Source organism: Pteronotus mesoamericanus, unplaced genomic scaffold (genome assembly GCF_021234165.1).
Source record: "Pteronotus mesoamericanus isolate MK-2021 breed Mesoamerican mustached bat unplaced genomic scaffold, CSHL_Meso_final scaffold_118, whole genome shotgun sequence".
Taxonomy (NCBI): domain Eukaryota; kingdom Metazoa; phylum Chordata; class Mammalia; order Chiroptera; family Mormoopidae; genus Pteronotus; species Pteronotus mesoamericanus.
This window is the reverse complement of record NW_026555301.1, coordinates 8,614,276-8,639,750: the sequence shown is the minus strand read 5'-3', so window position 1 is coordinate 8,639,750 and position 25,475 is coordinate 8,614,276. Positions and strand designations below refer to the sequence as shown.

Genomic DNA, 25,475 nt, shown 5'->3' with positions numbered 1-25,475 from the left:
TTCCTGAAAAAACAAACAAACAAACAAACAAACAAACAAACAAAAAACAAAAACCCAGCAAAGGTTCAGTTATAGCTCCTTTACTTAGATTTATTACTGGAAGCTTAGGTAGGCTCCAATCAAAGTTTATTTTCATTTAAAAAAGTGTTACCTGGGATAAGCTAGCAGAGGTTATTAAAAGATAAGCAAGAAACACTGAAGCTAGATTTCTTGGAAGAGAAAACAAAGAGTACTGGAAAAAAGGTCTGATGTTGGGAGGTCTAGTTTAGCAGAGGTTCTGCTACTTAAAAAGTAATATGACTTTTTAAATTAGGGGCTGTTTTCTCATTGAAAAGTCATGATGTTGGACAAAATTTCTAAGCCCCCTTCCAGTTTCAATTTTCAAAATTCAAGCATTCCCAAACATTGCTAGTTGGAATACTAGCAAGTTTATGAGATATATAGACTTTAGAGTTAGACTTGGTTTTCAAATCATTTACAAACTCCTTAACAGTCTAAATTCAAAGACAAAACCTTTCTGATTTCTGTTTCCTTATCATTTATATAAGGATCATAGATACCTTCTAGGATCTTTGTGAAGGCTATTAATTTATAATATCTAAAGTGTAGCACAGAGTTATTAGCTCAATAAAAAGTAGGTGTTATAGTTTTCTTTAAGGAACTCGGCAACATACATTAAGAGCTATAACAATGTGCATTCTTTCCCTTAGAAAATATACTTCTAAAAATATTCTGAGAAACAATTCAAGGCAGTAAGGTACCATTAGGATGTTTACAACAGTACTGTTATTTATAATGGTAAAAAAATGGAAACAACCTAAATATTCAAAAATAAGAGGCTGGTTAAATAAAATACGGTAAACTATTATGATGGAATACCACAGAACTATTAGCCATGATGTTGGAAAACGATATTTAGTGAGATGAGGAAATGCTCATGATATTTTTTTAATAGTAAAAGCCACGGATTAGTTCTAGTTCTGGCAGAATGGCAGGTTAGATAACCTATTTCTAAGGCTGAAAGAGGTTTCTGGGTTACTACAAATGGTGAAGTTTAATAACAAGGAAGTCTCAAAAGACATCAAGTCCAGCTTGTGGTGAATGCTTATTATTTACTACTTAAGTATTATTTAAATGTATAAAGCTATTGGATAAACCTAAATGAAAAAAATCAGTTTGTTGGTTTTACAACTGGAGTTCTTCACAGAAAGGAATAAAATGCATTTCTGTGCAAATAACGAACCACTGTTCAGAAAATTAAAATGCAAGTCAGGGCCTCACAGTTCTTAAAATTATTAAGGAGTTTTTGTTTTTGCATAAAGCAGTTGAGTTTATACTGATAAAGTAAATAATTCATTACTATTTCATAAGAATATTTGATTTATAACAATACATTGACTGATTAAAGGAAACTCAGAACTAAATAGGGGTTATTTAAATAGTAAACTGTTCTTTGTGATAATTTGGACCCACGTTTAAGTTAAACCTCAAAGAAAGCAATGGGCAATAGGAAATTTCTGGTGGACCATGTAATCCAATAGAGTGTCTGTATAAGTGACCAGAGGGGATATTCTGGAATGGTGGAAGGTATCTCATAATATAAAATCTCCATGGAAGAGGAAATTAAATGAGATTATGTATGAACAAGTGTAGCACACAACTGGTAATCTGGTGACTGGAAGGTATTTCTTAAAATGTGAAAAAGGATCTCTAATGGTATGAGACTGGTAAGTTAACAGAAGAAACTTAAAAATGCATAATATAGTTTCCTATGTAAGGAAGGCATAAAATGCTCCGTCTGAAGCTGGAAACATCACTGCTTCTTCCCTAAAAGGAGGTTCTGATCTCTTCTTCAACCAATGCAAAGGCTCCAGTATAGAGGGTTGGCAAAGAGTCCTAGTCAAGCAGCAGGGGAGACAGACAGACTGGTGTGAAGTGTTAGCTGAGTGCTGTAATTTACTAGCGGAACACTTTGTTTTAGGATGGAAAAGGAATTCTGCATTGCTCTACAAAGCCTTAGAAAGGCCCTGGAAGATTGGGGGGCGGTGGTGGCCAGGGCTCTAGTCTCTACCCTTCATTTTTCCTGACTGACATTGTACTTCTTAAAGTTTGATTATGAAGAAGAAATGTTTTGTGCTTTAAAAATTTGGAAGCCACTCATTAATGGTAGGGAAAGAAGAAAAATGGGGTAGTAGATAATAAAATTGAGAGGCTATTAGAAAAAGACCATGATTGGCTTTTTCTGAGATTCCTCTTTGTTTCTCTACTCTCCTCTAAATACAGCCTTGAGCCTTGACTTAACTCTTGTTCAAGGTGCAACCTGAGCCAGGAATTCATTAGACAAGTAAGCATAGCTGATCAGACTGCGCATCTGTCCTCAGGGAGAGTCTGGACCAGCAGGGGAGAAATACATGAACCTGTTGTGACTCAACATGGCATGTTTTACACAACAAAGTGTTCTCTGCCAGGCTGTTTTGCTCACCGGATTCTATAACCCAAGTCCTACCTCTTCCATGATGCTTTGCTAGCACCCCAGTCCCTGTAGAAGCACGCTATGTCACACTGTAGACAACCTTAGACTGTGCTTTGTAGGTCATGTATGCTCACTAAATAGGTGTTTTTTTATCTCCCATTTAGACAATAAGTAATGGTAGGGCAAAGCCCATTGCATTTCTGCTTCCCTCTTAGTTCTTACTGAAATTATTAAATAAATACTTGATTGGGAAAAATGATGTGGAATTGGAAAAAAAAGATGATGGTATAAAGAACAAATAGGAGAAGAGTTACAGAATATATAAAAAGTAAGGAACAACAGTGCTGTAAAATGTTAATGAAGACAGTATGTATAATGTGACATGGGATGTATCTAACTGTCTGTATTTGTGGTCATTTTTGTAAGGAGGCAAATATGACCAGAGGTTAATCAATCTTGGTTTAGGAATTCTCTGATATTAGGAATTAATTAGGTGGGGAAAAGAATACCTATCCATCAATTTGGAAAAGGTAGACTTGTCAAGTTCTGGAACTGGAAGAAACTTGAAGATCCAGGGATTAATTCCCTGTGTTAGATGTAGGATATTGATGGCTGACAAAAGGAGGGACCTGTCTTCATGCCCTGTCCACACAGCCAGAGCCAGAACTCTCAGTAGGTCCCATGTGAACAACTGTCCTCACTAATTTGTATCATAAGGAACCTGGTATGGGTTTTGAGCTATTTCATTCCTGTCTAAAGAATCATCAGTTAATTATCAGGCTTTACAGTAAACAGTCTTCTGAATTGGATTTAATCAGTTGATATATAATCTTAAAGGTAGCTAAAGTTAAGACAGCTTTTTAGGATGAATACAACTAAACTACCACTATTAAATTAAAGCTGAGTTTCATCACTGGACACTCTTGATTATTATAAAGCTGAAGTTTGAAAAAAGAGAGTTGTTTAAAAATAAAGGTTTCTGATTATCTGTGTTTTCTAAATGTTAAAGTCTGAACATATTTAGATGTTTAAAAATTATATTTAGAAGTTTTAAAACTTTATATTCAGAAGATTAAAAAAAGGAACATAGGTATGTTCACATTTAGTACACCTCTAACTAGTCCATCTTTAGTACTTAAAAGAATCGATTTTAATTTGAAGAGGGAGAGATAAAAATGCTTAGTTCTAAGCCCTTTTCTAAGAACACTCACTTTGTTCCATGAGTGTGAGATTTCCACTACCACTGACTAAGAAACTATGACTTATCCCGGCTTAAGTCAGCAGCCAGTAACAAAGGTCAGAGTTAGCTGAAACTTGGCTCTAACACTTCTCTTTGCAGCACTGTATTTCTTGCTTCAATTCAAGTTTGAATTGATGATGGGTAGGTGTGAAAAAATGGCCTTCCTCTGATTAAGAGAACTGTGTCTAGGAAATCATCTCAAGATTTGGATTTGGGACTTTAGCAGTGTATCTTCAAAACAAGAAAAAGACAACTGCAGATATTGTAGAGGTTGCCCTTTTATCTCATGATGACCAGGTGTATAGTCTTGCCTTAGGAGATGAGTAGAGGAGGACAAGGACAGGAGTTAAGAGTGGTTCAGTGGGAGTGAAGGAGGAGTACTTCCTGTACCTACTGACCAGTGCTGTCCAGAGAGCTCTCTTTGAGGGTGGTGGTGTTGTCTATATTGCACATGGCTACTGTACAGTTGAGAACTGAAACTGAAGAGTTAAAAAAAAAATTTTATTTATTTATTTAGAGGGAAAGGGAGGGAGAAAGAGAGGGAGAGAAACATCAGTTGGTTGCCTCTTGCATGTGCCCCGACTGGGGACAAAACTTGCAACCCAGGCATGTGCCCTGACTGGGAATTGAACTGGCACTTTGTGGGACGATGCCCAACTAACTGAGCCACATTGGCCAGGGCCGGAACTGAAGAGTTGAAAGTTTATTTAATTTTAATATATTTTAAATTTCACCAGTCACAATGATTAGTGGCTACTATACTGTACAGTGCAGAGCTAGGTGCTCTTTTTAATTTACATTGTTGTTCTCACAGGTTATTATGAATTTATCTAAATATGTGAGTATCTACTGGGTGTTAGGAACTGGGGACATAAAGTGAATTCAGCACAGTCCCTATTCTCAGGGAGCTTGCTCTCTGGTGGGGGAAGAGAGAAATACATGGATTACAATATACAGTGTAAACTGCCCTAACAGAGAGAAGGGAAGGTTATTATGGAATCACAGAGAGAGGAGTCCTGATGGGTTAGTGGTGTCAGGGAAGAGAAGGTGAGGTATTGTTGCATGCTGACTTAAAGGATAAACAGAAGTTAGGAGTGAGGGTAGACTGAGGCAGCAAGTAGTGTTGCAGGTATCAGATCACCAAGGCTTTTTATACATCTTATCTGGGGACATGTACTTAATCCTCCAAGTGGCGAGGAGCCTTTGAAAGGTCAGGGAGGAGTGACAAAGGCTCTGGTGGTCAGTGTGAGATGGAAATGGGGAAGCTAGGAAGGAGAGCAGTAAGATAGGACTGATGAGAGAGTGACAGCATGTGTGCGAGTGCACACTGAAATCAGGCAGTGATAAAAATATTTATTATTCTTCATGTTTGGAAAACATTTTCTAACAAAACTGTTATTACTGGCATTTCTAGGATTAGGAGTGAAGACTGATGAGAGGGAAATTAAAGAAAAATTCCTTATATTCTATATCTGGATGAATGTGGAGAGGATGGAACTAGCAACCAAGATAGCAAACAGAGATGAGAAGCTTGCTGTATATTGTTGGTTTGGCAGGGGAAAAGGGAGAAGGGAAGCAAGAATGTAATTTCATTTTATACAAGTTGATTTTGAGGATTGGGCAGTGGAGATATATAAGACAGCTGCTAAGATGGAGGCATAGGTAGACACACTTCGCCTCCTCACGCTGCCACAAAAAGAATTAAAACTAAATCTCAAAACAAATAAAACAGAGAACTGTCAGAAAATTGAACTGCATGGAAGTCTGACAACCAAGCATATAAGGAAGCCACACTGATTCAGATGGGTGGGAGGGCTGGAGACGCGGAGACGCGGCGTGGCATGGAGAGGTGGTGGCAGCGACACGACAGGCATGGGTGGTCCCACATTCACGTGTGGTAGATAAAGACTGGGAGGGATATCTTGGGAGCCAGTGATCCCAGACGCAGGCCAGACCACATGGCTCAGGGTTCCAGCTCCAGAAAGATAAATCCCCATAACTTCTGTCTGTAAAAACCAGTAGGGGTTAGGGCAGCAGAAGAAACTGCTGGATATTCAGGAAACTCTGCTTAAAGGGCCCAGATGGTTTTAAAACATACACAAACCCACTCACTCTGGGATTCAACACCATAGCAACAACTGGAAGGGTGCCATTCACATACAGGGAGGGGGTGAAGTGACTGGAAATGGGACAAGTGCCGGGCAAACCTCCAAAAGCCAGGCAGGGGCATAGTCCCCTCTCTGAGCCCTCCCACCACACAGAGTCAAGAAGCAGAGAAGCAGGCTGCCCCACCCTGGCGATTACCTAAGGCTCCCAATGACACAATTTACAGGTGCTCTTTTGGCAATAGACTAATCTGCTAAGACAGGGAGTCAAAGCAGCTCTACCTAATACATAGAAACAAACACAGGGAGGCTGCCAAATTGAGAAGACAAAAAAAAAAGGCCCAAATTAAAGAACAAAAGAAAACCCCAGAAAATGACCTAAACAAAATGGAGACAGCCAACGTATCGATGCATAGTTCAAACACTGGCAATCAGTATGCTCACAGAAATGACTGAGTACACACAAAAAGTAAAGAAAGAAGGGAAGGCTAGACAAAATGAAATAAAGAAAAATATACAGGGAACCTATAGTAAAGGGAAGGAAACCGGGACTCAAATCAGTAACTTGGACCAGAAGGAAGAGGTAAACGTTCAACCAGAACAGAATGAAGAAACAAGAATTCAAAAAGGTGAGGAGAGACTTAGGAACCTGGGGGACAACTTTAAATGTTCCAACATCCGAATCACAGGGGTGCCAGAAGGAGAAGAAGAAGAGCAAGAAATTGAAAACTTATTTGAAAAAATAATGAAGGAGAACTTCCCTAATCTGGCAAAGGAAATAGATTTCCAGGAGATCCAGGAAGCTCAGAGAGTCCCAAAGAAGTTGGACCCAAGGAAGCATACACCAAGGAACATCATAATTGCATTACCCAAGATTAAAGATAAGGAGAGAATCTTAAAAGCACAAGAGAAAAGGAGACAGTTACCTATAAAGGACTTCCCATTAGACTATCAGCTGATTTCTCAAAAGAAATCTTGTGGAAAAGAAGGGGCTGGAAAGAATGTTCACAGTCATGAAAGGCAAGGACCTACATCCAAGATTACTCTATCCAGCAAAGCTATCATTTAGAATGGAAGGGCAGATAAAGTGCTTCCCAGACTCGGTCAAGTTAAAGGAGTTCATCATCACGAAGCCCTTAGGTATATGAAATGTTAAAGGGACTTACCTAAGAAAAAGAAGAAGATCAAAACTATGAACGTTAAAATGACAAACACAAAACTATCAACAATTGAACCTAAAAAAGAACAAAAACAAAAACAAACTAAGCAAACAACTAGAACAGGAACAGAATCACAGAAATAGAGATCACATGGAAGAGTATCAGCGGGAAGGGGGAAGAGGGAAGGGGGAGAATAGAGGAAAAGGCAGAGGGAATAAGAAGCATAATTGGTAGGTAGAAAACAGACGGGGGGAGGTTAAAAATAGTATAGGAAATGGAGAAGCCAAAGAACATATATGTATGACCTGTGGACATAAACTAAGGGGGCGGGGGAAATGCTGGAGGGAATGGAGGTACAGAGTGGAGGGGAATAAAAGGGAGGAAAAAAAATGGGACAACTGTAATAGCATAATCAATAAAATATACTTAAAAAAAAGACTGATGCTGCAGACAGGCTCAAAGATTTGGGAAGCATAAGCATCAGCATCCATCCTGTTTCTTGGAAACAAGAAGGATGTTAGATTTCCCCACAAAGGGAAGTAGGTAAAAGATGAAACCTGGAGAACACTAGCACAGTTTTCTTTCTGACGCCTTTCTGTTGTTATTATTATTACAGAAAGAACAATCCTCAGTATGGAGGTGTTTGTATATGTATTTTAGGGAGAGAAATAAATGGGTAATTATACTACAGGGTTGAGTGTTTTCAATGGAATTATGTTTTTCTTTTTCCTTCTTCCAAATAAGATATTTAATAAAAGTTTGAAAATTGTTTACTTATTTTAACCCTACCATAATCTAAGACTGTATCAATATTTCAAAACTTTTCATATGTACTGTGGGCATTATATTGGTCTTTACTAAGTGACAGTAAGTAACCCATTGCTTTATTTCCTGTTAAATAAATTTTAATTCTAATGTTATTGTTTCAAAAATGGGACAGGATTAAGTAACAACTAAAACAACACAATTAGTAAACTAGGTCAGAGAGTGTTATCATTATGAACTTGGGAGTCAAGATTTGTGAACCCACACCTCAGGGGAGCTCACCTCAGAGTCAGAGCTGTCCAGCTCAGCCAGAGTTGGAGCTTTGAGGAGCTTCTTCCGCTGGACAGACACCTGCTGTGCAGCATTTAACCCATTTTCTTTTCTTTGTGATGTAAAACCTCCGTTCACCACCAATGATTCTACAATGTTCTTTGGAGTTTCAGGGGTAGTTACATCTGGTGGAAACAAAAAAAAAAAGAAGAAAGCTCATTTTTCTTAAGCCAATAAAAGTAATCAATCGATGGATGAAATACACTTTTCTAAGTTACTGAACTCAGAAACACACAGCAGGTGGCATAACATTTCCATGTCACACAAATACAACACAGAGGTTTGATACAGTAACATTTATGTATACAAAACATTTTTGTTGGATATTAACTGTCAGATTCAATTCAAGAAGGCCTTTAAATGACATTATATAGAGCAGCTTTATTCATAATTGCCTCAAATTGAAAGCAAGCAAATATTCTTCAATAGAAGGGACAATATGGCAGAGGAGTGAGTGGAAGTCACACTGACCGCCTCCCGGGACCAAACTAGAATTGCAACTAAATTGTGGTGAAATCACCTGGAAAACAATGAAACAATAGTGAGAGAAGCGCCTTGCAGCCTCAGACAGACAGTGGAATCGGCTTTCACACAACCTAACAGGTGAGAAGTGCAGTGAGGGCTTGAAAGGGTGGGCTGGGCGCCCATGGGTTATTGAAACTAGAGGGATATTGAAATGGCCAGTTGGATCCCCCTAAAAAGAACAGGGTCTGATCATAAGTGGGGACCTCTGGCTTATAGCACCAGAACCGCAAAAAATGCACAAACAAGACGGCTGCAAAAAGCATAGTGGCACTCTCTGCCAGAGACAAGTGGCTGGAGATGCAAAGAGACATTTAAAGGGCCAACGCAAAAATCTACAGTGGCAGCCACCTTCCTTGGTCTCTGGGAAAAGGCAGGGGCAAAGTGGGCTGAAGCCACCTGAGGAAAGATTAGTGAGGAAAGCTTTGGGGAGAGAACTGAGACAGTGGCCAGCGGGGCCCCGGTGAGGATTCACTTCCCACTCCGCAGCTTCCATCTTGCTCAGGCATAAAGGACACAACAGCCTTGCCCTCAGGATACTCTGCCCTGGCCGAGAGTTGCGCACCGGCCTGGGTGCAGAGGGCAGAGTGGCCGGCAGAGATAGTAGATTCCTGACTAAAGGGGACACAGAGCTATCTAGAGACGCTGGAGGAGAGACTAGAGATGGAAGCATGGGGAGAGAACTGAGAGAGTAGCCAAGGGGATATCAGTGCAGACTCCTTCCCCACCCCTCTGCTTCCATCTTGCTCAGGGAGAACACTCCCCAGAGTGGCAGTAGACTGTAAAGACACAATAGCCTCACCCTCAGGAAGCACTGCCCCGACCTGTGGTGCCTAAGCCTGATGGCAGAGGGAAGAGTGACTAGATTAAAAATTGCCAGAGACAGACACAGACAGACAGTAGATTTCAGGAAGTCTCAAACAGCCTGTTGAAGGTCAGACGAGGTTAACATCTGACATCATCTAAGGCAGAACCTCCCCCGCCGCCCCGCCGGCCAAAGACCTGTCTACTACTACAGAAGTTCACACGACAAAGCCAGGAAATCAAGGCACATCAATTTAAGAAGCAGAAGCAAAAAAGATGTCTCACAAATAATGGGAAAAAAAGAAACATCCCTCCCCCCTCATACAAAGAGGGGAAAGGAGGAATCCCCACAGAGAGAACTAAATAAAATAGAGGCGAGTGAACTATCAGATATTGAATTCTAAACAATGGCTGTAAGGAAGCTCAATGAGCTCAGGCAGTGCAAAGATAACTGCGAGAAACTGCAGGGCAACTATCAGGAACTTACGGCAAAGTATGTCAACCAGGAAAATGACATAGGAACTATCAAGAAGACACAAGAGGATATGAAGAATACCATTTCTGGATTGCAGAACACAGTAGAAGGAATCAAAAGCAGGCTGGATGAAGCCGAGGATCGAATCAGCAACCTGGATGACAACGTAGAAAAAAGCTCCCAGAAAGAACAAGAAATGGAAAAAAGACTCAAAAAGAATGAAGAGGCATTTAGAGAAATGCAGGACAACCTGAAATGCAATAATATCCGCATAATAGGGATACCAGAAGGAGAAGAAGAGGAGCAAGGGATAGAGAACCTGTCTGAAACGGTAATGATAGAAAATGTCCCCAGTTTGAGGAGAGAAAAGGTCTCACGGGTCCAGGAGGTTCAGAGGGCCCCATTCAAGAGGAACCCAAAGAGGCCCACTCCAAGACACATCATCATTAAAATGGCCAAAATCAAAGACAAAAAAGAATCTTAAAGGCAAAAACAGAGAAAGGTAGTAACATACAAGGGAGCCCTGATACGGCTAGCAGTTGATTTCTCAACAGAAACACTGCAAGCCAGAAGGGAATGGCAAGAAATATTCCAAGTCATGAAAAGCAAAGGCCTGCAACCAAGACTGTGCTACCCAGCAAGGCTCTCAATTAAAATGGAAGGTGAAATAAGGAGTTTCCCAGACAAAAGAAGGCTAAAAGCATACACCTCCACCAAACGAGCACTACAAGATATGCTAAAGGGACTGGTTTAAGAAGATGAAGAAAAAGAGTGAGAAAGAGAAGAACAGAGGTACAAAGGGAAAAAAATGAATAAGTACCAATCAATAATAACTTTAAATGTAAATGGACTAAATGCCCCAATCAAAAGACACAGGATAGCTGAATGGGTAAGAAAACAAAAGACACACATATACTGCCTACAAGAGACCCACCTCAGAACAAAGGACCTACACAGACTGAAAGTAAAGGGATGGAAAATAATATTCCAAGGAAATGGACAGGGAAAAAAAAGCAGGGGTAGCAATACTTATATCAGACAAAATAGACTTCAAAGCAGACACCATAAAAAGAGACCCAGAAGGACACTTTATAATACTCAAAGGAAGAATCCATCAAGAAGACATAAACACTGTAAACATATATGCACACAACATAGGAGCACCCAAATATATAAGGAAAAACTTGGGGGACTTCAAGAAACATTAGACAGCAGCACACTGATAGTAGGGGATTTTAACACCCCACTGTCAAGAATGGATACATCTTCCAAACAAATCATAAACAAGGATATTGTGAAACTGAATGATGCATCAGATCAAACAGACTCAACTGACCTATATTGAACCTTTCACCTCAAAGAAGCAAAATACACATTCTTTTCAAACACACATGGAACATTTTCAAAGATAGGCCATATCATAGGAAACAAACAAAGCCTCAACAAATTCAGGAAAATTGAAATAATAACACGCATTTTCCTGGACCACAAGGACGTGAAACTGGAAACCAACCTCAAGGAAAAACTCAAAAAACTTTCAAACTCATGGAGACTGAATGGGTCAAAAATGAGATAAGAAAAGAAATCAAAAAATTTCTGGCAACAAATGAAAATGAACACACAACAGTCCAAAACCTGTGGGACACAGCAAAGGCAGTCCTGAGAGGGAAGTTCAGAGCTACACAGACCTACATGCAAAAAGACAGAAACATTTCAAATAAATGACCTAACCCAATAACTTCAAGAATTGGAGAAACAACAACAAATAAATCCTAGAGCAAGTAGAAGGAAGGAAATAGTCAATATCAGAGCAGAACTGAATGACACAGAGACTAAAAGAACAGTTCAAAGGATCAACGAATCCAGGAGCTGGTTCTTTGAAAAGTTAAACAAAATCAACAAGCCTTTAAGCAGACTCATTAAGAAAAAAAGGGAGAGGACTCAAATAAATATGAGAAATGAAAGAGGAGAAATTACAACTGAAACCACAAAAATACAAAGGATTGTAAGATATTACTATGAACAATTACATGCCAAGAAATTTGAAAACCTTGATGAAATGAACAAATTTCTAGAAAAGTATAACTTTCCAACACCGAATGGAGAAGAAGCAGAAAGCTTGAACAGATCAACAACAGCTGGAGAAATTGAAGCAGTAATCAAGAAACACCCGGCACACAAAAGCCGTGGACCAGACAGTTTCACATGAGAATTTTACAAGATATTTAAGGTAAAGCTAACCCCTGTCCTTTTCAGACTATTCCAAAAATCCAAGATGAGGGAAGAGTCCCAAACTCTTTTTTATGAGGCCAGCATCATCCTAATCCCAAAACCAGAAAAAGACACAACAAAGAAAGAATACTAGAGTCCAATATCACTGATGAACAAAGATGCTAATATCCTCAACAAAATATTGGCAAACCATATCCAGCAATAGATTTAAAAGATCATCCACCATTATCAAATGGGATTCATCCCAGGGATGCAAGGATGGTTCAATATTTGCAAATCAATAAATGTAATACATCACATAAACAAAAGGAAAGACAAAAAACACATGATCATATTAGTAGATGTGGAAAAAGCATTTGATAAGAAACAGCACCCATTTATAATAACAACACTCAGCAAAGTGGGAGTAAAGGGGGGAATACCTCAACATAGTAAAGGCCATATATGAAAAACCTACAGCCAACATCATACTTAATGGGCAAAGACTAAAAGCTTTCCCACTAAAATTGGGAACAAGACATGGTTGTCCCCTTTCACCACTTCTATTCAACATAGTATTGGAAGCCGTAGCCACAGCAATCAGAGAAGAAAAAGAAATAAAAGGCATCCACATTGGAAAGGGAGAAGTAAAACTATCATTGTTTGCAGATGACATGTACATAGAAAACCCCATAGACTCCACCAGAAACTACATAACCTAATTAAGTGAATTGGGCAAAAAGCGTGGCAATACAAAGTCAATATTCTGAAATTGAAGGCATTTTTGTACACCGACAATAAAATATCAGAAGCAGAAATTAGGAAAAAAAAAATCTCACTTGCTATAGCAACAAGAAAAATAAAGTACCTAGGAATAAACTCAACCAAGGAGGTAAAAGACTTGCATTCAGAAAACTACACAACACTGAAGAAAGAAATTAAGGAAGACACACAAAAAATATACAGTGTTCATGGATTGGAGGAAATTAACATCATCAAAATGTCCATACTACTCAAAGCAATTTATAGATTCAATACAATCCCTATTAAAATACCAATGATGTATTTCAGAGCTGTAGAACAAACATTTCTAAAGTTTTTATGGAACCATAAATGACCCCAAATAGCTGCAGCAATTTTGAAAAAGAAGAATAAAGTAGGCAAGATCACAATATCTGACATCAAACTATATCACAAGCCTAGTGTAATCAAAACAGTCTGGTACTGGCATAGAACAGACACATAAATCAATGGAACAGAATAGAGAGCCCAGAAATAAACCCATGTCTTCATGGCCAATTAATATTCTACAAAGGGGGCAGAAACATAAAATGGAGTAAAAGCAGTCTCTACAACAAATGGTATTGGGAGAACTAGACAGCTACATGCAAAAAATTGAAAATCAACTGCCAAAATAACCCATTATTTTGAAATAAAGAAGAGAAAATGGGTATATTTGTTACATACAAAAATAAACTCAAGATGGATAAAAGACTTAAATATAAGTTGCGATACCATAGAAGTCCTAGAGGAGAACTTAGGCAGGAAACTCTCAGATATTCCACGCAGCAGTATTTTCACTGATATGTCCCCTAGAGCAAGGGGCATAAAGGAAAGAATAAACTAATGCGACTTTATCAAAATAAGAAGCTTCTGTACAGCTAAAGAAAACAACAACAAAATGAAAAGAGAACCAACTGTATGCAAAAGTATATTTGCCAATGATACCTCGGACAAAGGTTTGATATCCAAAATATATAAAGAACTCACATGACTCCAGTCCAGGAAGACAAACAATCTAAGTAAAAAATGAGCAAAGGACCTGAACAGACACCGCTCCAAGAAGGACATACAGAGGGCTCAGAGATATATGAAAGAATGCTCAGCATCCCTAGCCATGAGAGAAATGCAAAGTAAAACCACACTGAAATACCACTTCACACCAGTCAGAATGGCCATCATAAACAAATCAACAAACAAGTGCTGGAGAGATTTTGGAGAAAAGGGAACCCTAGTATATTCTTGGTGGGAATGCAGACTGGTGCAGCCACTATGGAAAACAGTTTGGAATTTCCTCAAAATACTAAAAATGAAACTGCCTTTTGACCCAGCAATTCCACTGCCGGGATTATACCCTAAGAATCCCGAAATACCAATTCAAAAGAACCTATGCACCCCAATGTTCATAGCAACACAATTTAGAATAGCCAAGTGCTGGAAGCAACCTAAGTGCCCATTGGAAAGTGAGTGGATCAAAAAACCGGTACATTTACACAAAGGAATACTATGCAGAAGAAAGAAAGAGCGAGCGAGCTACTACCCTTTGCAACAGCACGGATGGAACTGGAGAACATTATGTTATCTGAAATAAGCCAGGTGGTGAAAGAGAAATTTGATATGATCTTACCTATAAGTGGAACCTAATTAACAAAACAAGAAAAATATAACCAGTAACATTGAAAGAAAAAAGAAACTAATAGTAATGAGGGGGAAGGCGAGAAGGGGGTGACGGGGGAAAGAAGAGGAAGGGTCAAATCAGGGAATATGTATAAAAGACCCATGGACAAAGCCAAAGTGGGGAAGGATTGAGGGTGGGAGGTAAGGGTGTGTGCAGCAGGGGAATGTGGTGGTGGGAAAATGTAGACAAATATATTTGAACAATAAAAAAAAAAAGACAGAGAAAGAAAAACTCTTAAAATTTTTGAGTTCTACTTTAAAGGTATTTATTCCTTCATTTCTCCTTCTAACTGTACTGCTTTCTCTTTCTCTTTAATTTTGTTTTACTGTTCTTTTCCAAAATTCTTAGAGCCTTACTTAGCTTTGTGTGTTTCTTCTTTAATTAAAAGTGTTTCAGGCTTTTAAAAAGAAGTTAGTAGTGCTTAAATATGGTCTTGAAGTATATTAAAAAAACCTTATTCTATTGTGCATCTTATTTTATACACTTCCTATGGAATTGTTTATGTTTTAGTAGTTAAGTGTTTTAAGACGAAGCACAGAATGAAAATTGCACACATCTTTCATCCTTCTTAACAACCCATATTCCAACTGAAGCTCCCAAATTGGAAGTTAGTAAGAAGAATGCAGTCAGCTTCCCAAGGCAGGTTTCATATTCCCAATGTACCAGGTCAGGGTGACACTCTTAGTAGTGAATGGAGGAACACTGAAACAGCTTTAATGGTTATATATTTACTTTAATGTTTCAGAAAAAAATACTATATCAGATATATGATTTTATGAATGTTTTTGCTTAAGATTTTAAAAAGTCATTTATAATAGGTTCAAATAATTTAAACAGTGCCTAGTAACCTCAAGTCTAGCAAAAATCATGAGTGTGGTGTCTCAACTGAAGTTCAGGAATCACTGTTAAGTGATACGGGCTGCCGTGAGTTCATTTCATTGTCAATGCAGGGGATTTGAGAAATTACCCAATAGCTCTCTAATTGCCCAAAAAACTGCTATGAGACTGGTAACTGTATTTGAATTCACTGACTAAAACTACTAACATAAACACTTTGTATGACATTCAAAGCTTTGAGAGATAAATAGGATTAATAAATAATATGCTGCTTCTTAACACTCATGTTTCAGAATGATCTCCACATATTAATACTATGTGTGATTTCATCTCATATTTGGTATTTGTGAAAGACCCAGTTGAGCATATATTTTAAATTTAATTTTTTTTTTTACTTTAGAGAGAGGGAAAGGGGGTCAGGGGAGAAAGAGAGGGAGAGAAACACCTGTGCCAGAGAGAAACAGCTACTGGTTGTATTCTGTATTTGCCCTTACCAGGGACTGAACTTGTGACCTTCTGGCGCCCAACCAACAGAGAGACACACTGGCAGGGGCAAATATATTTTTAAGAGATGCTTTTAAGTAGTTTGATTACTTATAATTTTCTGTTCAAGTGAATGAATCCTCATTACTTCAGTGTATCAAATGAGAAAACTCATTAAAATATTAGATAAGACTTTGTACTTCTATAATATGACAGAATTTAAGTAAAAACTGATGATATTTGTAAGTAAGCACAATACATAAGATGCTAGATGTGGCTTTAGAAGTTACATATCTCAAGTTCAGAATCTAAAAGGGATAACGATGATATAAAATAGTTTGTGTAATAACTATGTGTCAGACACAGCCAGCTGTTGCCTTAATTTAGCTGGGCGTACTGTGATACAGATTACAGATTTAATGTTTGCATTGAAAAAAGAAATTATACTTACCTTAATTAATACTGAACGGATTAAGATTTTCCACTAAGAATGAATATTTCTAAGGCATACCTAAGCAACAGAATGTATTTTATCGTATTTTATACTTAACTTCAGAGGAATTATCTATATCATGTTTCAATATTTACTCCTTAGTTAATTTTTCAAGTTTGCATTTAATCTTTGCATTAGTTAGAAGAATGGATTTATATTTTCCATTTACCATTTGACATTTTAATTGACTAGTCAAAATGCAACAATAAAAACATAAAAGTAGCACAAGAAACTGAGAATAAAACATGTAGAAATCATGAAGCACAGATACTAAGGAACAAAATAAACTTTGGTAAATGATAAGAAGTGAAAGCAAGTAAAATTTTTTTGTTACTCTTTTATATAAAAAATGATAAGTACCAAGGTCTTTCTTCCCAACACACAACCCATCATATAACCTGTAAGAACCCCAAATATACCTACGTATAATGTGTGTGTGGGTATGCATACTGTCTAGACCAGCCACCTGTGCCTAATTTGTGGTAGCCAATAGTCAATGTGCTTTGCGAGCCAGCCATACAGTCCAATTGATGGAGACCTCTTTAGTAGATACTTAGAACAGATACAGTGCCTGTAATACATATTGCCAACTTTTAGAGATTGGCAGTACCATATATATTCCAAAACATTTCTGAGTTTATTTTCCAGACCAAAATTTTTTACAAGGTTACTCTGCAAATGGTTGATAAAATAAAAATTTTGAAGCAGTTAAAGAAAATAGAAAAAGCTCTTCGGTGGTCAGTCCAAAGTAGTGAGTGAAGAGTGTAAAACATTTATATGAGTTTCTTGAAAGTGCAAGTATTAGTCATGCTTGAGATCAACAAATATAAAAATAAATTTAAAAAACAAAATTTGGAAGCTAGTTTAGCAGTTGAAAGATACTCAGTAAATATTTATACACTGAATATGATACTAGAGCTCTCTGGCTCTTTAAATGCGAATTTGTATTTAAGGTATGCCAACAATTCCACAGCAAAAAAGAAAATTCTGGAAGAAAATATTAGTTTCAACATCTTATCTCATTTTACTTTCAAAACAATGGCTTCCAACATTAAGAATTCTAACCTGCAAAATAATTTATGAGGGTTAAGGTGGCTTAAAAAGTTTGCTTGTGTATAGTTTAAAAACTCAATTTAAAAAGAGGGCCAATTTTACAGCTCAAAGTTGGTCATTAGTAGTTATTTGTTTCACTATTAATCCCTCTCTATTTTAAGAGAGGCCTAAACTTGTACAAGAAACCCAGAAAACATATTTCACAACCAAAACTGTTACAGTGCTTTTGTTTCTATACTGTTAATGAGCCCTCAGAATCATTTGTGACTACAGGGAGTAAAGAGATACAAACGACAGCTTTTGCTCACCATCTGAGTGGTAGTCCTCTGAAGTAGTTGACAAGTTTTAGTTTAGCTACGTAGATGCTAGAGAATAGTAAGTGTCAAAATTTGTTTCTTGAAAGGCTTTTTACTATTCTCTTAAATCAAAGTTCTGTTTTAGACTTTGACATCATTGCTTTAGAAGACTGTGAGTGACCGTGACCATAAGGATTGGCAGCCATATTCTATAACTACAAGTACAGTGTAATGGTTCTTCCACAATTCCTATGTAGACAACAGATTTATTGCAGTTTTAATTTTTTAAAAGTATGCTGTTTTCAAATAAACAAAAAATTTTATTTTACTGACCACAGCTTAGAAGAAGCCTTTCAATTTTCTTTTTTTGACATGTTTGAACAAGCAGATAAATGACATGTATTTTATGGAAGCCACAAAACCCATGTCAGGTGTGAAAGCATTTTTTTTTTTTACTTGACAAGTCAAAACTGTAAGACATGCTAAGTGGCCGCTGTGCTGAAAAAAGAGAACAAACAATAAAAAGAAAATAATTCAGCTGCTGGGAATATACAGGGAGAATGAAAAAGAGGAGAAGATTCCAGAAGACCTAAAGTGGCACTTTTAGACTTTAAGGCAGAAAGAAGGCAGTTAATACAAATCTGAGATAAAATGAGACCATGAGTCATAGTTAGAGTTCTATCACTAAGACTTCAAATGAAGTAACAACAAATGAAAAAATAACTTTTTAAAGAACATGTTAAAAATAAAAGCATGATCAAGACATAAACATTCTAAAGAATCATAACACAAGATTTTTGACTTCAATTTAACATAGATCACAAGAAAAAAAATAGCCATTAAAAAACATGGCTTTAGGGAACATACAAAATCTTTAAAATTTAAGGATAAATGTGTTCTTAAATAATTTATTTTAGAATGAAAATTTGGCTCCTTGCATTAAAGGTGAAACATTTTACAAAAAATCTCATTCAGGAAGCAGCAGCACTGGAACGTGTCAATAAATTGTCTACTGTAGACAGTGTTATCTAGTAGATGAAAAGGGGTCTTGGGAGCCAAAATGCCTAAATTTGAATATCAGCTCTGTCATTTAGCAATATGATTCTGGGCAAGTTACTTAAACTCTCTGTTTTGGGTACTTCATTGCGAAAATGGTAATAATGGTACCTATTTCATGGGATTGTTATGAGAATTAAATGATTTTTTTTATCCAAAAAACAACAAAAAAGGTTCTCAGAACAGTGCTTAGCACATAAGAGTTCAATAAATATAATCCTTTCTTAAGGATAAACTTATTTCCTATTAAAATAAAATGCTTTTGAATTTTTATTACTAAAAACCATTGGTTGTATACTTTAAGTGGGTGAATTGTATGGTAGGTAAACTATATCTCAATAAAATTGTTTTCAAAATGGTTATACATGAGTAGTACAGACATTTTAATGATGTTCATTCTTCCTATTGATGAACACAATATATGCTTCCATTTATTTGTATCTTTTACAATTTCTTTCTTTAGTGTCCTATAATTTTCCAGGTACAGGTCTTTTATAACCTTGGTTAAATTTATTCCTATGTATTTTATTCTTTTTGAGGCAATTGCAAATAGGATTGTTTTCTAAGTTTCCTTTTTTAATAAGTTCATTTTTGGTGTATAAAAATGCCACTGGTTTCTGGGTATTTATTCTGTATCCTGCTACTTTACTGAGTTTATTTATCGGTTCTAGTAGTTTCTTGGTGGAATCTTTGGGGTTCTCTATGTACAGTATTATCCCATCTTCAAATAATGACAGTTTTACTTCTTCCTTTCCAATCTGGATACCTTTTATTTCTTCTTCTTGTCTGACTGCTGTGGCTGGTACTTCCAGCACTATGTTGAATGAAAGAGGTGAAAGCAGATATCCCTGTCTTGTTCCTGATCTTAAGAGGAATGCTTATATTTTTTGCCAGTTAAGTATGATGCGAAGTTCGTCATTAATGGCCTTTGTTATATTTATGTATATGTTCCTTATAAACTCATTGTGCTGAGAGTTTTGATCATAAATTGTTGCTGGATTTTATGAAGTGTTTTTTCTGCTTCTATTGATATGATCATGTGGTCTTTATCCTTCATTTTGTTTGTGTGGTGAATCACATTTATTGATTTGCGAATGCTGTACCACCCTTGCATTCCTGGAACAAATCCCATTTGATAAATGTGTATGATCTTTTTGATGAACTGCTGTAAGTAGTTTGCTAGTATTTTATTGAGGATTTTAGCATCTATGCTCATTACGGAGGTTAGTCTGTAAGTTTCTGTCTTTGTAGTGTCTTTATCTGTTTTTTGGTATTTGGGCAATGCTGGCCTTGTAAAATGAATTTGGGAGCATTCCCTTCTCTTGAATTTTTTGAAATAATTTGAGAAGGAGAGGTGTTAGTTCTTTTCAGAATGTTTGGTAAAATTCTCCTGTGAAGCCATCCAGTCCAGAGCTTTTGCTTGTTAGGAGTTTTTTGATTACTGCTTCTTCACTAGGTATAATCTGTCTATTCAGATTCTATGATTCTTCCTTACTTAGTTTTGGAAGATTGTATGTTTCTAGGAATTCATCCATTTTCTCCAGGTTGTCCAACACAATTCCTACAAAGATTCCAATGATGTATTTCACAAAACCAAAACAAATATTTCAATAATTTATATGGAACCACAAAAGACTCCACAGAGCAACAGCAACAGCAATCCTGAGGAAGAAGAACAAAGTTGGAGGAATCATGCTACCTAATAACAACTATACTATAAGGCCGCAGTAATCCAAACAGCATGGTACTGGCATGAAAAACAGACACACAGATCAGCAGAACAGAACAGAGAGCCCAGAAATAAACCCACAACTTTATAGTCAATATTCAACAGAGGAAGCCAGCACTTACAATGGGCTAAAGATAGTTTATTCAGTAAATGGTGCTGGGAAAATTGGACAGATAATGGGCAGAAAAATGAAACTAAACCTTCTTCTTACACCACACACAATAATTTCCAAATGGATCAAAGGCTTAAATTAAATGTTAGACCTGAATCCATAAAAATCCTAGAAGAAAACATAGGCAATAAAATCTTGGACATATGTAGTGGCAATATTTTTTCTGATATATCATTCTGGCCAAGGTAAAACAAAACAAAACAAATGGAACTATATCAAATTAAAATGTTTTTGCATAACAAAGGCGACCATCAACAAAATGAAAAGACAATACACTCAAAAGAAGAACATATTCATCAATGATACATATGATAAGGGGTTAATATCTAAAGTTTATAAAGAACTCATAAAACTCAATATCAAGAAAACAAGCAATCTAATTAAAAAATGGGCAAAGGACCTAAATAGACATTTCTCTGAAGAGGACATACAGATGACCAAAGACACATGAAAAGATGCTCACCATCACTAATCAACAGAGAAATGCAAATTAAAACCACAATGAGGTATCATCTCACGCCTATCAGAATGGCTATCACCAACAAATCAACAAACAACTAGTGCTGGCAAGGAGGTGGAGAAAGGGGAACTCTTTTTCACTGCTGGTAGGGATGCAGATTGGTGCAGCCACTATGGAAAGCGGTATGGAGATACCTCAAAAAATTAAAAATAGATCTGCCTTTTGACCCAGCAATCCCACTTCTGGGAATATATCCAAAGGAACCCAAAACATCTACTCAAAAGGACAAGCACTTCTATGTTCATTGTATCATTAGTTACAATTGCCAAGATATGGAAGCAGCCCAAGTGTCCATCAGTAGATGAGTGGATAAAACATTTCTGGGACATTTACACAATGGAATACTACTTGGCCATAAAAAAGAAGAGAAGTGTATCCTTTGTGGCAGTATGGATGGACCTGGAGAACATTATTCTAAGTGAAATAAACCAGTCAGAGAAAGGGAAATACCATATGATTTCACTGATGTGTGGAATCTAATAAACAAAGTGAACTAACAAGGAAAATGAGGACAGACACATAGATGGAGGGCTGAATGACAGCTAGTTGGGGAGCAAGCGGGGGGTGGAGGGATTGAGCAAAATGGAAAAAGAACTCATGGACATGGACAACAGTGTGGTGATTGCTGGGGGGAGTGGGATTTAAATGGACTAAATGTTAATGAAAGAAAAATATAATAAAGATTAATTAAAAAATAAAAAAGGTTATACAAAGATTTGATGAATTTGGGTATTTATGACAGTGAGAATTATATATTTGGTTGGCCAAAAAGCGCATATGGTTTTTTCCATAAAATAAAACACATAGTTTTCATTTTTAACAATAACTTTATTGATTTGGATATTTTGAGTATGTTGGCTATCTCCTGTGCAGTATAACATTGATTGTTTTCAATTAATGTCTTCATTTGATTGCTATCGACTTCAACTGGTCTACCTAATCATGGAGCATCGTCCAGTGAGAAATCTCCAGTACGAAACTTCACAAACCACTTTTGAAACGTTTCATAAGTCACAGAATCTTCTCCATACAGTGCAAATTTTTCTGCATTTCAGTTGCAAAATAATAAAGCATAGTATGCTAAAAATCTTGCATACTTTCTTCCATTTTGAATATTAAAATGGCTATACAAAAATTCACCAACTAGAGATAAATTGATGTAACTTTTACTTTGTAGCTCTGTAGCTCTGTAATTGCAAGGTACGTTTAAAAATTTCAACACCTATGGGAGTACTTCTTACAGCCTAGTACCTGTACGAGGGACTGGGGACACAATAATGAACCAGACAGACATGGGTCTGCCATCATGAAGATCACAATGTAATAGACGGGCTGAGAGTCAAAGAACACCAATATGGAGAGATTGAAGAGTTCACAGCTGGATGCAGGGAGGACAGTAAGAACTGATGCAATAAATTAGACAGAAGGAGATGACAGCCTGGGTAAAGATAGTGGCTGTGGGGCTAACAAGTGGAAAACTAGAAAGATCCAGAAGTAAAACCAACAGGGCTTGGCTGTTAAAGAGTCAAAGACTACAGTGAGGTTTGTCTTGAACATAATGAGATGGAGAAAAAGGAGGAGGTGGTTGGGGGAGAAAGCAGATGAGTTCACTTGCAGACTTGCTGGGCCTGTCTTGTTTATAGGATATAAGGAGGCTCTATCTAGTAGACAGATGGATGTATAAGTCTGAACTTTTAGAGAAATCTGTGCTATAGACTGAATGGGAAGATAGCCAGAAACAAAAACCATGAAAAAGGGTGTGGTTGAACAGGAAGAAGTTAGCCCAAGAAAGGATCTTGAAGGATCAAGAACAGTCTTAAAGAAGGAGAAAAAGAGATTAGAGGAGCAAACTAGGAGAGTAGTGTCACAGAACTGATTCCTTTCCTATTCAGGTGTCACTATAATCTATTTTCCTAAAGGGAGTTTCTCTTTGGGCATCTTACAAATTGAGGAGAGCTGTATAAACAAAATGTTTACAAGTATTTTATAATACAGTCTAGCTATAAATCAAAATTAATGTATTTTTATAGTACACATTAAAAACATTAAAAAAACATTAAATAAAATAAACATAAAGGAAGTTTGGGAATAAATGATATCAGATAATAATTGATGTTTTCATCACATAATACCTTATCTTTGAACCCATAATTAAGACAATAGAAACTTGAAGTAAAACTATAATCTTTATTCTAAAACATGTATATATATTATAATTCATAGAGTATTTTGACCAAAATCGTATTTAATTCTTACATAAAAGCCATAATGAAGGTTTAGAGGAATTTCATCCTTCTTTTGCTGACAAAGAAATAGAGAGCTAAAGACACTTTCCTAAAACCACAGTCTAGAGATTGGCAGAGTTCTTTCCTCTTTGCCATGATGCTCTTGTAGTTCAGTATGATACAGAAAAAGAATTTCTTATACTATGAATGTCAAGAACAAATTTCAAGTAAGTGTGTGTGTGTGTGTGTGTGAGAGAGAGAGAAGGAATGAGAACTTCATGAACTATCTTAACTTTGCAACATTATACCATTATTTTTCACTAAGATGGTTGTATAAAGACAATTTTTCAAGTGGATGACTCCAGACCATGAGTGTGGCAAGCAGTTGACTCACCTAATCTGCTACGTCTAATCTCTTCTGGTGAGACAGGCCGCAGCTTTCTTTCTGCTTTGATTTCTTCTAGTATTCTTTCATGGAGGCTCCGTGGCCGTGGTGGAGTGGGTTTTAGTTTTCTGGCAGAGGCCTTGAAAAAAAACATAATGGTTGAAGACTTTGAGTAGTTGTCCTTAAATAATTTTAAGTCCATTCATACAGTACTGTATTATGAAATTATATTTTATTGATTGCAGCACTATTTTTTCTCATCATTTTTATTATTTAAAAAGGTAATGACAGCAGTACTGTATATTTTACAGCTTCCTTTTATAAAAAATGTTTTGTTTATGCTATTACCCCAATTTCCCCCTCATTAGTCCCCCCTCCCCTTAGGCCCTGCCTTCCCAGTCAATCCCCACACCATTGTTCATGTCCACAGGTGATGCATGTGCTCTTTGTCTAATCCCTTCCCCTTCTTTCACCAGTCCCAACCTCCCCTCTCCCCTCTTACAGCTGTCAGTTTGTTCATTGTTTCTGTGCCTCTGATTCTATTTTGTTCATTAGTTAATTTTGTTCCATAGATTCCAGTTATAAGTGAGATCATATGCTATTTGTCTTTCATTGCCTGGCTAATTTCACTTAGAATATTCTCCAGTTCCATCCATGCTGTCGCAGAGGATAAGAATTCCTACATTTTTACTGCTATGTAGTATTCCATTGTGTAAATGTACCACAGCTTTTTAACCACTCATCTACTGAGGGACACTTAGGCTATTTCCTTGGATATTGTATATAATGCTGCTGTGAACATAGGGGTGCAGATATTCTTTTGAATTGGTATTTTGGGATTCTTTGGATATATTCCCAGAAGTGGAATTGCTGGGTCAAAATGCAGTTCCATTTTTAATTTTGTGAGGACTCTCTACTGTTTTCCAGAGTGGATGCACCAGACTGTATTCCCAACAGTGCACTAGAGTTCCCTTTTCTCCACAGCCTCACCAGCACTTGTGGTTCATTGATGTATTAATGATAGTCATTTTGGCAGGTGCGAAGTGATACCTCATTGTGGTTTTAATTTGCATTTCTCTGATGGCAGGTGATTTTGAGCATTTTTTCATATGTCTATGGGCAATCTGTATGTCCTTGGAGAAGTGTCTATTCAGGTCTTTTGCCTATTTTTTAATGTATTGTTTGTCCTGGTGTTGATTTGTATGAGTTCTTTATACATTTTGAAGATTAAACCTTTGTCCGATGTATCACTGGCAAATATGTTCTCCCATATGATCGGTTCCCTTTTCATTTTGATGATGGTTTCTTTAGTTGTGTAGAAGCTTTTTAATTCGATGTAGTCCCATTTGTCTATTTTTCCCTTTATTTGCTTTGCCCTAGGAGAGATATATCAGCAAAAATATTGCTATGTGGCATATCTGATATTTTGCTGCATATATTTTCCTCTAGTACTTTTATAGTGTCATGACTTATATGTTCTTATTCCATTTTGAGTTTATTCTGGTGTATGCTGTAAGATGGTGGTCTACTTTCATTTTTTTACATGTACAGTTCAGTTCTCTCAACACCATTTATTGAAGAGACTGTCTTTACATCATTGTATGCTCTTGCCTCATTTGTCAAATATCAATGGACTACAAAGGCATAGGTTTACTTCCGGTCTCTCTGTTCAGTTTCACTGAT

The 25,475-nt window shown here is 36.9% G+C and overlaps 1 protein-coding gene across 3 annotated transcripts in view; it reads right to left on the bottom strand.

Moving 5' to 3' along the window:
• SPIRE1 (spire type actin nucleation factor 1) overlaps positions 1 to 25,475 on the bottom strand; it is a 317,606-nt gene that overhangs the window by 45,784 nt on the left and 246,347 nt on the right. For all 3 annotated transcript variants that reach the window (XM_054587329.1, XM_054587328.1, XM_054587330.1), the window contains exons 8-9: positions 23,802 to 23,931; positions 8,026 to 8,198 (exon numbers count right to left, since the gene is read on the bottom strand). In XM_054587329.1, the coding sequence (XP_054443304.1) occupies positions 8,026 to 8,198; positions 23,802 to 23,931 (303 nt within the window). The remainder of the gene's footprint in view (positions 1 to 8,025; positions 8,199 to 23,801; positions 23,932 to 25,475) is intronic.